General features: G+C 54.6%; 1 protein-coding gene across 2 annotated transcripts in view; it reads right to left on the bottom strand.

The window, feature by feature from the left end:
- Positions 1-753: 753 nt before the first annotated feature.
- The window catches only part of Nectin4 (nectin cell adhesion molecule 4), a 16920-nt gene continuing 3320 nt past the window's right edge, over positions 754-14353 (bottom strand). The window contains exons 2-9 of one of the 2 annotated variants that reach the window (XM_010616630.2): positions 8854-9213; positions 7238-7528; positions 5426-5546; positions 4069-4217; positions 3684-3837; positions 3237-3312; positions 2781-2855; positions 754-2451 (exon numbers count right to left, since the gene is read on the bottom strand). In XM_010616630.2, coding sequence (XP_010614932.1) covers positions 2227-2451; positions 2781-2855; positions 3237-3312; positions 3684-3837; positions 4069-4217; positions 5426-5546; positions 7238-7528; positions 8854-9213 — 1451 coding nt within the window. In that variant the 3' untranslated portion in view covers positions 754-2226. The remainder of the gene's footprint in view (positions 2452-2780; positions 2856-3236; positions 3313-3683; positions 3838-4068; positions 4218-5425; positions 5547-7237; positions 7529-8853; positions 9214-14353) is intronic. The other variant, XM_010616631.2, reaches the window with a different exon arrangement.

Genomic DNA, 14353 nt, shown 5'->3' with positions numbered 1-14353 from the left:
GTTAGAGCATCTTTGTAACCACAGGGCCCGGGGTGGGGGAGGTAGCTGACATTCACATCCTCACCCCGGGGCTGGGGCCTTGCCCATTGGTCGAGGGGAGGTGATGTCTGAGCTCTGGGTGGGGTGATGGCTCCTGGCGTGAGAGCAGGTGACTGACATCTCCAGAGACCAGAATTCTCAGGTCCGGCACGCAGACCTGAGGTTTGCCTGGGAGCAGGTGGCACACGGGCTGTACAAAGCTCAGTCAGGTGGGAACTGCCAGGCTCTAACTCGATGTGCCTGTCACCTCAGTCAAGCCATAGCACTTCACGGAGTCTCAGTTTCCACACAGGCAAATGAAGAGGGGGACTAGATGATTTTTAAATCCTTCTGGCTCTGACAATCTGGAACTCATTTAACTTGAGTTTGTTTCTTTATCTCTAAAAAGGTCACACTGCTGTCTTCTTCACATAGCTATTACAAGTTGTCAGTGCAATAAAAGATTTAAAACATTTTCCACACCAAGCCATTGGTTGTTGGCCTGTGGAGGTGAGAAGTGGAGAACCTTCCCGCCCAGCTACAGTCACCCTCTCCTCTACCCTGCTTGGTACTGATGTAGAGCACAGCGCTCCAGGCTTACGTGGCAAAAGGGGCAAGAGAGGAGCCAGACAGAATAGGTTTTATCTGTTTATTTAAAAACAGAATATCATTTTATGTACAAATATGCACATATTTACACAAAATGTACATACTAGAATCTCAGATCTTTGGGTTTCCCATTCAAATTCCCAACTTGGCCAGGGAACAGGGGATGAGAGTCTCTCATTTAGTCCAGAAATCCAGCAGATTTCAGGCTATGAAGGACTGGGGCACTAAATCTCAGTATTCTGGCTGAGAATATTTGGGTGAGCCAAATAAAAATAAACATCTAACTCCTGCCCTCATCCAAAGAAACTGCCAGAAAAGCCCTGAATCAATGACCTGGAACCCCTGAGGAGAAGGACACGCCCCAGCACCTCTTTCCTCTTGTCTGAACGCACCCTCCCTCGCTGTGTAATCAGTGCCCTCTCTTCCCTACACCACTGAACCAGGACTGCTTGCCAACCAAGTTCCAGCAACTCCTGTAGGGACCACAATCATAGCCACAACTAAAAGAAAAGAGGAGAGAGAGAGATAAAAGGCTAGGGGAAGAGTTGAGAGGTCCTAGGATAAAGGACCTCCCCCGGCCCCCTCTTACCCGGTAGCCACAAGGCTCACACCTCTAAACCCAGAGACTGACAGCTTTCAGCGCCCCCTCCCGAGGGCCTGACTAGATTAAGATGCTTTGGGAGCACCTCTCAGTGCCGTGGGGGTCAACCTTAGGCTGGGGTGAGGGTTTGGGTGGGGTCCAGCTCTGCTGAGCGCCTACATAGGCTGCCCTTGCTTAAGCAAGCCCAGGAATAAACGTGCAGATAAAGTAAAGGTCTTGAAAAGTTGTTGCTCTTATTGAGGGAGGCAAAGCAGTCCTCTGCAAGCTCCCCGAAGGCTTTTTACACTGAGTATGTACATGCAGCAGGCCCACAGGCCACCAGAGGGCACAGGGCTTCTTTGTAAAGTTCCAGCCTCTGTCAGACCCCCCCGGACGGTGGCTTCACACTCGCCCAGTGGCTCTCGCGTGGTAGGAACCCGGCTCCCCCACTTAGGAGGCCAAATTCCAGCTCCAGCTGTGCCCGCACACCTGGATGCGGCCAATGTCTCCACTTCTCACCTCCAACCTCTGCGTCATTAATACTGCTCTGGGGTCTGAGGAAAATACCTGCTTTTGCAGGCAGAGGTCACATGCAGCCACTCGAAACACAAACCACGCCCTGACAGCCTTCCCCTCACAATCATTGGAATCTGGCAACAACATGCCACCATTCACTCTAATCGTGACACAAGCCAGCACAGCAGGATACATAACACAGAAGTCACTCCGCTACACATGCACACACGATCAGTGAACACACAAGCAAAAGCACACAAAAGCGTGTGCACACACACACACACACACACACTCTCACACCGTGACCTGTACTTATGGTGGGAGGGATTCTACTGTCGAAGCCATCCCAGTGAACAGAAAGACTGGAGGAAAAGGTCGAGCAGTCGGTGGGGTGGGGAGCATCTTCCTCAAGAAATACGGGCATTTTAGGAGGCCCCCCAAGATGAGTGGAATCCCCTGTGTCAGCAGAAGGAGCCAGTCTTAGGGGAGGAGGCAGGCCTGGGTCAGACCAGGTGCCCCCGCCCGTTGATGTAGATGCCATTGCCTGTGGGCTTGGCCCGGAGGGTCCCATTCTCTTGAACAAAGTGGTTCATGGCCTGTTTGATGCCTTCATCCTGGTCTTCCTCTTCCTCTACCCGCCCAGATCCTGGAGACAGCAGTTCAGTCTGTGTTTCGATCTCCCTCACTGTGGTCAGTGTGGAGTAACTGCGGCCCTCTGGCTCTTCGCTCTAGAGGCCAAAAGCAGGACAGCTCAGAACCAAAGCAGGTGGCCGGACAGCAGGGTATGGTTGGGGGCTCGGGAGGGTCAGAGGACAGGCCAAGCAGGGGTAATGGTTGTCCCAGCAGCACAGGGCTCAGAGATCAGGGCCCAGGCCAGGGCACAGGGGAGGAGTCCATCTCTGGGGAAGCAGAGCAGAGGTGGGGGTTGGGCCCCAGAGCCAAGGCTGAGGTGTGAGGGGTGACGGGCTCGTGAGGGGGCTGCTGACACACCAAACCTGGGGCCAGGAGAGGGGCCTGAGGAGAGTGGTGGGGACACCAGTGGGGCCGGGGGCCTCACCATCACAGAGCAGCTACTGTTGTCCTTGAGACTATCAGGGTGGCCCTCGGCTCTCAGCCCTACACTCTCCTCCGGCTGCAGGGCCCAGACATGCGGGAGGAGTTAGAAGAGAGCTCAGCCTCCTCCCTTCAGCCCCTTCACCTCTCTCCTGCCAACAACCTCCTCCCTAACCAGCTTTTCCCCACCGCACAGGTCCAATCTCTCCCTGATACAAACATCCTCCACTGCCACCCTAAACCCACCCCAGAACCAGTGCTGTGGCAGATTCCCAGAGCAGCCCCCAGGCCAGTGCTGAAGGGAGCAAGGAGCCCTAGCAGACCCAGAGCACTACAACCCGCAACCGGACCCCAGCCCTGCCTCTGACGCAAGTCAGTGGCCGGACCTGTGGGAGGACTGTGCTTCTGTCAGTTGGCAGAGGGGCCCAGGCACAAGCAAACCCCCAGTCTTGATACGAACCTGATTCCTGGGGTCCGAGTGATGGGAATGCAGCCTGCGGATGGAGTTCTCCCTGGTCAGGGTCAGCTCCTCCTCACTGGGAAAGACACCCCTTGTCAACTGAGGGCGGTGGTAGCCTCCCAAGGCGAGCCTAGCCTGGCTGAGCCTATGTAAAACAGGGCTGGCAGGGTGTGGGTGCCCTGCCAGCCCTGCAAGTGGCACATGTGTGCATGGCTGTGGCAGCCAGGCCTGCGGGTCTGATCTTCACTGAGGCAGTGTAGTTCTGCTCAACCAGCTTTGGTCCAGGCCCGAAGTCCCCTCTCACCTCCTGCCAAAGCTCGGCCCACCTCTGGCCTGTAAGCTCCCCATTGTCAGGCCACCTGTCTCCTCTCCCTCCTCCACCGGGCCCCCTTGCCCTCTTTGTGTTCTCAGCGCAGCTCTGCCCACCCAGGAGCAGCCGGTACTCACTACTTCTGGGTCATCTGCTGGGCCTTGCGCCGGTGGTATCTGGACATGAGCACCACCACCACCACCAGGAGGCAGAAGAGGAGCGCGGCGATCACACCCACCACCACCACCGAGGCCGACACCAGATCCACCTGCTTCCCGGGGTCCTCGGGGTCTGCTGCAGACAGGCCGATGTCTGAGGTGCCTGCGCAGATCCCTGCCCGGCCCAGACCCACTGCCCACCTCCACCTTCCTCACACAACACCCACAACCACCTGCTCAGCTCACCCTCTGCAAAACACACCACCGTCCAGCCTCTGCCAAATAAACTTCCCCCATTCCCAACTCTCTGTCTTGCCTCCTGTGGCCCTCCCCAGACCTGGCCCACGTTCACCCCCTTGCTCACCAAGAACATCCACGGTGACCTGCGAATCCCTGGAGGAAAGCTCATTGCTGACGCGGCAGACGTAGATGCCACTGTGCTCAGTGGTCAGTGGGGGAAAGCCCAGAGTGCCCCCTTCCACTCGCGCTCCAGTGGGTAGAGGCCCATCCAGCCTGGAGGACAGGGAAGCTGAAGGGCGCCGGCTAGAGCAGGCCGAGCTGCCACCACCCAACATGCCCAGGCAGCCCTCCACCCCTCTCGCCCCTGACGTCACCCGGAGCCGCCGGCTGTTCCCACGGTGCCCCACCCTCCCCCAGGCAGGTCTAGGCAGGGGCCCCTTCTCCCTGCCCAGCCTGACCAGGGCACCCCACACACACTCAGGGGAGATCCACATGCGTGCCATCCCATATGCTCCCACAGCATCACGTCATCGGCACTGGGTACCAGGTCCCCAGAACAGGGCACTCTGCTCCTAGTTGAGCCCAGAGTTCTAGGAAAATGTGGCTGTGTGCTCCAGCACAGTGGTGCCGACAGCAAGGTAACAAATCTAGCCTCAGGCACAAGGCCACATGCATCGCTCATATGCCCACACAGGAGGACATGCTTAGCATGGGCTCACACACATGTGCGCCCTACCTCTCCCTGATTCTCCAGACATCTCAGGCCTTGGAAAAGAGCCAAGGACTCCTGAGGTAACTGACAGAGGTGGGTGGCTGTTTTTGAGGTGCTTGCAGCACTGTGGTGGTTACAGGAGTGCTGGTGCAACAACAGTTACAGACAGCTGGCTTTCTGTCCCACTCACTGTATACACCCACATAAATGCAAAAAATGTTAACATTTAATGTTGTGTTACATTTCACTTTTGGTGTTATTGGGGATTGAACTGAACTACATCTCCAGTCCTTTTTAAAATTTTTCATTTTGAAGGCGGGGGATTTAGCTCAGTGATTCTGCCACCTGCCTCGAAAGCACAAGGTTCTGAGTTCAATCCCGATACCAAAAAAAAGGAAAAGATACAAAAATTTTTCATTTTGAAATAGGATCTCACTAAGTCTCTAAGTTGCCCAGATTGGGTTTGAACTTGTTATTTTCCTGTTTCAGCCTCCCAGAGTGCTGGAATTATAGGCGTGCATGACCATACATATGCTAGTATTTTTGGCGGGGGTACCAGGGATAGAATTCAGGACCTTGCACTTTCGAGGCAGGTGGTGGAACCACTGAGCCAAACCCCTAGCCCCAATGTGCTAGCGTTGGTAGGAACATGTGCCCCGATTTATCTAGCATTCAGAATATGTGGTCCCAGCCCAAATGAGTACCTCTTAGCCCAGAGAGAGAAGGACCCTTGTCCCAAGGTAGGCCTTCTCCAGACCCAGGCCCTTACCGTGTCCAGTTGTATGAGGGAGGCGGCTGCCCCTCACTCAGGCACTTGAGCATAGCGCCCTCTCTGCCAACATGCCACAGCTTTTGGTCCTCCAGGCCCCGTACAGAGGCCTCTGCCAGGACTGCAATGGAGGCAGGAGAGAGAATGGGAACAATGCTTTTGACCATGTGGGTCCTCAGAAGGTGCCCACCCTGTACCCCAAGCTCCACCCTGCATGGAATTGCCTCTCCCTCCCCTTCTCAGCCCACTTATCTGCTGCCAAACCTAACTGGACTCACCTTTCTGATGGCTCCTGGCCACGTGGTTCCCTCCCCCCTCCAAGCTCAGTCTATACTGGTTCACCTGTGCCACAAGCCCAGAAGTCCCGTGTCACACTTTTTTCTGGATCTCCTGTGGTGCATAGCACAGTGCTAGTTACAGAACAGGTGTTCCATCAGTGCTGCCACATTCTTCAAAGGCCTAACAACCCTGCTAGTTCATTCACCCCCATGCCACTCCATTCTAGGAACTGAATCCAGGGCCTTCTCACAGGCGTACATCCTCTCTGTGTGTGCGTGCGTGCGTGTGTGTGTGTGTGTGTGTGTGTGTGTGTGTTTCTTTAAGACAAGTTCTTTTTTTCCATTAAGTTTATTGGTACATTTAAAGCAAACGATACAGTTACATTTATCATTGGGATCTTGTACCTTTACATGATATGCCTTGGTTAAGGCAAGTTCTTGTGCTGGGCATGGTGATGCATACCTGCAATCCCAGCACTCAAAAGACTGAAGCGGAAGGAGCGCCACAAGTTCAAAGCCAGCCTGAGGTACATAGTAAGTTCAAGGCCAGGCTGGACTACAGAGAGAAACCCTGCCTCAAAAAACAAACAAACAAAAAACAAGGTCTTGCTAAGCAACCCATGCTGAACTCCTACTTGTGATCCTCCTGCCTCAGTCTCCCAGTGCTGGGATTTACAGGCCTATGTCACCACACCTGGTTTGTTAATTCATTCCCTTAAAAAAATCATATGTTGAAAACCTACTCTGAAGACTTCCAGTCCAATGCTAGAATAGTATGAGCTGAAAATGCTTCTATCCCCCAAAGTCTTGAAGTCTAATGCTGAAAATACAGTTCTACCACCTCTTGAGTGCCTCCTCTGCTTTGAGCAGTGTGAGATATTTTGCATTCTTGGCTGCTAATTCCCATCAAAATCCTGTAAAGTTAGCATAATTACACTCATTTTGCTGATGAACAAAATGAAGCCTAACAAGATTAAATAACAGCTGGGAAACAGCAGAATGAGGACTTGTCCCAAGCCTGTCTCCAAACCCTAAACTGTATTTTGCAAAATTTTTTCAATTCCATATTTATATTTGATTCTCCCAACACTGTGAAGCAAGGCAATCTCTTCTGCAAAGATAAGGACAGTGGCTGGTTGTGGTGGGACAGGACTGTAATTCCAGCACTCTGGGAGTCTGGGAGGCTGAGGCAGGAGGAGAGCAAGTGTGATCCCTATGTGAGCAACTAAGTGACTTAATAAGACCTTATCTGTGAATAAAAAGGGATTGGGTATGTAGCTCAGTGCAAAAGCCCTGGTTCAGTCCTCAGTACTGTAAAAAGAAAAGACAAAGACTGAGCTTGGAAGAGCTAAGCAATTTTCCAGGGTCCCCTGGGATTGGGCTGCAGGTTCCACACCTTTGGACAACTGCTCTCATACACGAAGCCTGCACAGCCCAGCTGGCCAGCCTGCCCCGGTGCCAGGCCTCACTAACAGCGTCTCACTAATTCTTTCGGAGCCCATTGGGCCCCCTAGCCAAGCATCTAAGTACTCACAGGCCACTTGGAGGGTGTGGGTGATCCTTTGGTCCTGGAGCAGGCCAGGGTGGGATACCACGCAGGTCAGTGGTTGCCCGTTCATGCTGCGACTAGGCACCAGGTGGAACTCTGACGTGACAGCGGCTGAGCGAGAGTGCTTGAAGGAGCGGCTGGATGCTGTGCCTTTGACCTCTGTGTCCCAGGTCACACTGGGGGCTGGGCTGCCCTCAGCTGTGCAGGAGGCTGCCAATGTCAGGCCCTGACCCTCTTCCAGCGGTGGGCCAGGGTTCAGTGAGGGCAGGGGAGGTACTGTGGATGGGGACACAGGGGTCACAGATTAGCACAGCCCCTGCCAGGAGCCCCCCACCTCCATTCCAGCCTTTCCAATTGGAAGCCCCCTTTTCTTTCTCTTATTTCACCATCAAAGACACCAGGTAAGTGGTAGAATTCCAGGTGACTTTGCCTTTTTCCCCATTATTTGAAATTTTTTACAATGAGCATAGGTCATTTTAAAAAATAAAAATAACAAAGCAATTTAAAAACTAACTAGATATTATCTATATAATAATAATAATAGCGCCATTTACTAAGCACTTACTATGTTCCAGCTACTATGTGAAACACTTTACAAATGTTATCTCATTTAATTCTGTCAACAAACCAGTGAGATAGGCATTATTATCACTCTTTTCAAGTGAGGAAATGAAGGCGCAGGGAGGTGAAAATGACTGGCTCCAGGTCATCAGCTCTTAGTTGAGGAAGCCTAGAGTCACACTCAGGTTTTTCTACTTCAAAGCTGATATTAGCAACTTCCCTGTAGATAAAGGGAACCAATACAGCCCTTTCATTTTAGCTTCAAAATATTAACAGCCAGAGAACAGAATGTTAAAGACCTCACATAACTAAAAGTCCAGCTGGGCCATATGCACTGATGATGCAAAGGAGCACTTTTTTTTTTTTTTTTTGGCACTGGGGATTGAACTTGGGTTCTTGTGCTTGCAAGGCAGGCGGCAGCACCACTGAGCCAAATCCCCAGCCCTAAGGAGCACTTTCAAAGGCGACTGTGATCTCAGACTATATTCTCCGAAGGTCCGGACCAAGGAACGATTAGCCTCACCAGTCACGTGTGGCCCTAGGACAGCTGGGGCTCGTGCCCACATTGCAAACCCCACATTTTCCAGCTATGGAGTCCAGGATGGTGAGGGAGTGTTTGAATCAATGGCTTTGTGGAAATGTGGCGGAGCAATCCTCGTAGCTAGGAAAAGAGCAGATTTGGATGCAGTACAATGAAGGTCCTCAACTCTTTGAAAGGCCCCTGCTAGGTTTCTCCAGAGGGCAAAAGTAACATAGGGAGATTTCAGGTTATCAGAAAGAAGAACTTGCTAGGAAGTGGATTCCTCCCCAACTTCGAGGGTCAGTTGGAGAGAATTTCTGGACTGGGGGGAAGGATGGGTGGGTGACCCTCCCTGTCGCCTACAGGACCCCACCTTTTGCTCCTGTTCTGCCCCTGCCTCATCTATCTCTGCAGTCTCCGTCTGTCTCTGCTCCTCTTGCCTCCAGAGATTCTCCCCTCCTCGACCTGAGCGTGGGGCCCTGGCACAGCGGCCTGGACCGTGCCCAGCAGCCCCACTTACCCAGCACACGAAGCCGCAGTCGCGCCTGGAAGCTGCCCGCGGGGAAAGTGCTCACGCGACACTCGTACTCGCCCTCGTCCGCTTGTACAGCGTTGCGCAGGAGCACCGAGCCATCCAGCGGGTCCCGTGGGGGTGGCGGTTGTTCCACGCGGCCCTCGTAGGCCGAGCTCACGTGTAGCCCATACTTGGAGTGCAGCAGCGCCAGCTCCCCAGCGGCCTCGTTTGCGTCCACCCGAGCCCACGCCACCTGTGCCACCTGCTCGTCAGGGTCCCCTCTGTAGATGCAGGGCAGGTTTGCATCCTGGCCCAGCACCACGGTCACTAGGTCTGAGGTCTCCAGCTCTCCCGCCCGGCATCGACCTGCGGGGGGCAGACAGGAGCAGCCAGGTTTAGGGGACCTGGTGGAGGAGCCAGGGACGCACTCATCATAATGACAGCAAAGCCAGCCGAACTAGTGGAGCGTTTTATGCTTGCAAAGCGCATTCAGTTCATTACCTCATTAGATCCACAAAACATTCGCAAGAGGTAGGCGTTATTATCCCCATTTAACAGATGAGGAAACTGAGATTCAGAGAGAGGAAGTGGCTTGCCTAAGGCCACACAGGCAGGATTTATGGAAGGCTTACATCCTCCTGCAGCCTAGGATTGAATCCTGAGTTGTCTGCAAGAGGGGAGGCTATAATAGGACCAGAAACCAAGCTCTACCCTCAGGGAGCGCACAGTTCCTTGGGCAAACGGAACTGATGCAAACAGAAACAGAACAGCCGTGAACTAACTTTCACAGCAGGTTTAGCCTCCCAGTGGGATAAAAGCAAATGCTTGCAGGACATACGGCCAGGAGCCCCGGCAAGTGTCCAGAACCACTGGTGTCAGGGATGGGCCACACGGGAGGAAAGGGGCCATGCCAGTCGGCCCTCGGAACATTCTTCTCATGGCTTGTGAATGAGAGCCCTGGATTCCCAGGGGGAAGGAGGTATTCTATGTGGGAGGAATGGCATGAACCGGGACTCAGAGGCAGGAATGAGCAAGTCACCAAAGACAGAAAGGCCCCCCGGTCAGAGGCTAAAGAGATGAGGTCAGAGAAGACACAGCGACAGGGCTAGGGTGCCAAGATCAGAGCCCTGGGGGGCGAAGGAGCAGTGTTCTGCATGCACGTTGACAGACAGCAGGATGAAGCCCTCAGGGATCTCAGAATCAGAGATGCCCATCATGTGACCTTATCTGCAAATGTGCATCTGGTCCCTGCCCTCATGAGACCTGTGGTCTGGACAAGAGGGAGAGGTGCAGAGGAACCCCTAGTGGTGGGGTCTGACTTAGCGCTTAGTGGTGCATTGCAGGCCAGGGTATGCCGAGGCTAGAAGGGTTGGGAGAGGAGAGACCCAGAAAGGCATTCAGGGTAAAGGAACAAGGTGATCCAATGGCTGATTCAGGAAGCAGGAGGAGAGGACCCAACCTAAGGCAGGGTGTGTGTGCGCTGAGCAGAAATGGAAACTATGGCTGGGGTGGGGTGGGGCCAAATTGTCCAGGACCATCCATGCCAGGAACAGGGATTCAGATTCGGCCAAGGGGAACTGGGGAGTCATCTAAGTTCCCTTAAGCACCAAGTGGTGTGAGGCCAGTGGCAATGTGCAGTCTGGGCAGAATGCACACTGACTGTAGACAGGACACTCACCAGGAGCTGCAGCTCCAGCCCGGGCACAGTGGTGCTGGGGCAGAAAGGAGGGCACAGCTCCTGGAGAACTTTGACAGGGATTTGGTCATTGACTACAAAGAGAGATGAGGGAGAGGAGAGACTCAAAGACAGTTGCATTTTCCAGGTGGGTAATTTGTAAGGGAGCAGAGCCTGGGGCTAGAAAGAAAGAAATGTGGAGTCCAGGAGTAAAATGGGAACCACAGGGCCAGGGGCTGGGTCAGAGGGCAAGGCTGCTGTAGACCAGCAAGAGCTCCTCAGTGACCCCATCGGGTTGTAATCCCTGCCTCTGCCCAGCACCCCAGCTGTTCCTCACCTTTGCTCAGACTGTGGCTGCCTGGAATGCCCTCCTCCCTATGTCTGGTAGCTCCTACTCATCATTGTCTGGAGAACTCCTACTCACACCTTAAGACTCTGCTTAGGCATCACTTCCTCCTGGAATCCTCCCCCTACCACACCCCGTGGCAGCCTTGGGTGCCTGTCCCTGGTGCTCCCCTGGCACCCTACTTTTACTACACCATAGTACTTTATCCCACAGATTGTACTTGCTGTTTTCTTGTCTGCCCCCTCCACCAGAATGAGCTCTAGGAGTAGGACACAGGCTCACCCATCACATACGGAAACCCGGTTTCTGATTTCATGCTCAGTGGTATGTGCTCTCCGCTCCCACCACTTAACTGGTGTTTAGTGCATGTTTATAGAATGCGTGAATGACGAATGAACGGCAAAGGAATGAGTGAGCAAGATGGACAGAAGGAAAAGGTAGGCTGAGGAGGAATGAGCAGTTCTTGTTGGGGCCAGCGGGGAGGGTGGCGGCATGGCAATCTTAGGGTGGAGGCACGATAAGCTGGCTATTTGGGTTCACAGCCAAAGGGAGCACCTCCGAACTAAACAGGGGAAGAAAGGACAATAGAGGGACGCAGGCATGGAGGGAGGAAGTGAAGCACAGAGGGGACCAGAGGGTTTCATTCAAGCAGAGGAGGGGTCCTGTGCCTTGCTACCAGCAGGAGTGGAGGGAGGGAGGACGCTGCTGGGATCTGGGAGGGCCCGGACTGGACGGGACAGACCTGCAGGGCCAGATGCCAGGGCCCTGACCTGACTAAGCTGATGATGGTCCCACCCTGCCCAGACTGGGAGTCCAGCTAACCACTTGCACCCCTCCCAGGCTTCTTTTCCTGGCACTGGAGGGTGCAGGGCTGCCAAAGAAGGGTTGGGGTGGACTTGGGATGGGAGCCCCTCCAGCACATCCTCTGCTTCAAACACTGGTATTTATTCAGGCCACTTGGTCCCAAGCCATGCCCACTGGACACTCCTTCTTCTAAAGACGACTACTTGGGTGGGGTACTCCCCTCCCCGTCCCCTCCCCATGTTCTCCAGTCACCTGCCCCTCCTCACCACCGATAACCCATATTTCCTCCAGAAGGTACTCTTCTTAGGGCACAGCAGAAATTGGGTACCAAGCACCTGTCTGAACCCCAGCTCCTTGTACTTATTTATAAAGGCCCAAGATCCCCACTTCCAAGGGACAAGCCCAAGCTTTGCAGAATGAAGAGCACAGTAAAACAGGAAAGTCCCCTCCGGATGTCTCCTATAGCCCCTTATTGTCCTAAATCCACTGTTTAGTAGGAGCATCTTAGGACGAGGCTACACCCTCCCCTGTCCATCCAATGGGCTGCAGAGTAAGAGGACCTCGCCCCAGAGCCTTTGTCCTGGACTAAATGGACCCAGGAGCCCAGGCTCACAGGCCAAGGCAGGCCAGTACTGCCTCCTCCTCTCCCCCACCCAGTACCTGCCTGGCGTCAGCACGATGATGTCACCAGACTGCAGGAGACACAACGCCCGCCTGATGAGGTCACCCTGAGGGCACGTGGTGGCCAGGCTAGGCCAGGTCCTCGGACCCTTCTCCTGCAAACCTGCTGGTGGCCTCTCTAGCTAGCTGGGTTATTCCTCCTCCTGACCATCCCCACCCTCCTCCCAGGAGCACCAGGACGCTGGTCAGGAGCCTTGGTGACTCAGAAGCTGCCACACAGCAGCAGGCCTAGCCACAGCCGCCACCACCTTGCGCAAGGAGAACAGGCCCAACTGGCCGGACGGGATCCCTGCCCTCAGCCTCCCCCACCCCTGGCCAGGCCCCCTCAGGCCTCTTTGGGGCCCTGCCCTTTATGTACCCCGCCCGCTCCCAGACAGGCCCTCCATTCCTGGCCTGGGCTGACTGGCTGCACCCCACCCTGGGTGCCTGGGTCCCAGCTTTCCTTTCTGCATGAGGCCTGGCCTCTGGTCTCAGAAGGGGAAACTGAGGCTGGCACCTGCAGACACCCAGCCATGGCAGCATTGTTGTGGAAGAAATCTTGTTTTTATGAAGACCTTTACCCATCAGCATCCTCTGCTGGTACATAGAGGGTGCACTAGGGGTCCTAGAGGTGGGTCTGCAGGGAGGAGGAAGGAGCAAGCTTGCATCTTTTGTGTCTGAGTGTATGTTTGTCTTTGGCCGAGGGCCTGCTGCTCTTTCTAGCTCAAGTGCATGTAAGGCTATCTCCTTGCAGGAACTTAGCAATGTTTCCCACATGTATATGTTCACGTCTCATCCTCAGTGGAGTCTGTGTACATCCTTTTCTATGCCCAGAGGGAAGAGGTGCACACCGGTGAGTGAACGAGTACACACGCACCGTGACATGTGGGCTTCGTGCCACTGTATGCACGGCGTGCGAGCCTCTCCCGAAGTACCCCGCACAGAGTAAATATCTTCATGTCGTTTATCTTGGCTTCCGCATGTCTGTCTGTCTCAACTGCCCGCGGTCAGTGTGCGGCTCCAAGTCCTTGCCTAAACGGCCTGCCTGGAGGGTGGCCCCTGGCAGCCCTCCTCACCCTCGCACTTCAGGCTCAAGGTGGGGGGACCCAGAGGTGAGGTCACGGCCCTCCCGGGGATGGGAAATTGCCACCAAACCTCCCCAACAGAACAAAACAAAAGCTCCCTCTCCCTGACTCCTCAGGTTCTTCCTAGGGGCTCCCATCCCTCTCAACACCCCCAGCCACTCCCCTGGGCCCCCCAGCACCTCTGGCCCCCCAAGGAGGCCTCACCCTGGGAAACTGTCAGGGCTTTGCTGTTGTCACCACCAGAAAAACCAGCTTCAGCTCAGGCCTGGGGTAAAAGGCTGTGTGGTATGGGTTTGGTGGGAAGGGGGGAGCCTGCCTGGGGCCTGGGGGGAGGAGTCCAAGCTGTCTAGGGTCTCATTCTCTGTTTAACTCTTGCCTCCCCTATCCCTGAGCCCCTGCTCCACCAGACAGAGCTGTGGATATGGGTGAGATCGTGGGAAGAAAGATCTAGGAGGAAAGCCCCGAAGCCCCCCAAACTGGACAACAGTCATAAACAACTCAGCAAGCCCCCCCCCACCTTGGGTCCTCCTTTGCCCCATAACCTTGGCTTTGGAGTGCTAAGGAACTTTGGAAACCGCAAGACTTTCTCTCGAAGCCTTCATCTACCTCCCTCACTTACCCCCCATTGTCCTAAGCCCCCCAGCTTAGTGAGAGCTTTCCCAACCTGGGCAAAGCGCCCACCACAGATTACTGTCTGGGGAGGGGGCACAGCAATCACAGAGGGAGAGGAGAACAATGCAGGAGGACAGGCCTGCAGGCAGCCAGCTCTGGCCCAGACACAGCTCCCAGCACAGATAAGTCCCCTAAACCCCCCGGAGCCAGAGTCTGAGCCCCGCTGAGTCACCACAACAGCCACACTGTGGGTGGGAGACCCAGAACTGGGCTTCTCTCAACCTCCTGAGATGCTCATCCCCAACCCCAGACCCTCTCCCCTCC

Source organism: Fukomys damarensis, unplaced genomic scaffold (assembly GCF_012274545.1).
Source record: "Fukomys damarensis isolate Sample0158 unplaced genomic scaffold, DMR_v1.0_HiC HiC_scaffold_19, whole genome shotgun sequence".
NCBI classification, from domain to species: Eukaryota; Metazoa; Chordata; class Mammalia; order Rodentia; family Bathyergidae; genus Fukomys; species Fukomys damarensis.
This window is presented reverse-complemented; position numbering and strand designations above follow the sequence as displayed.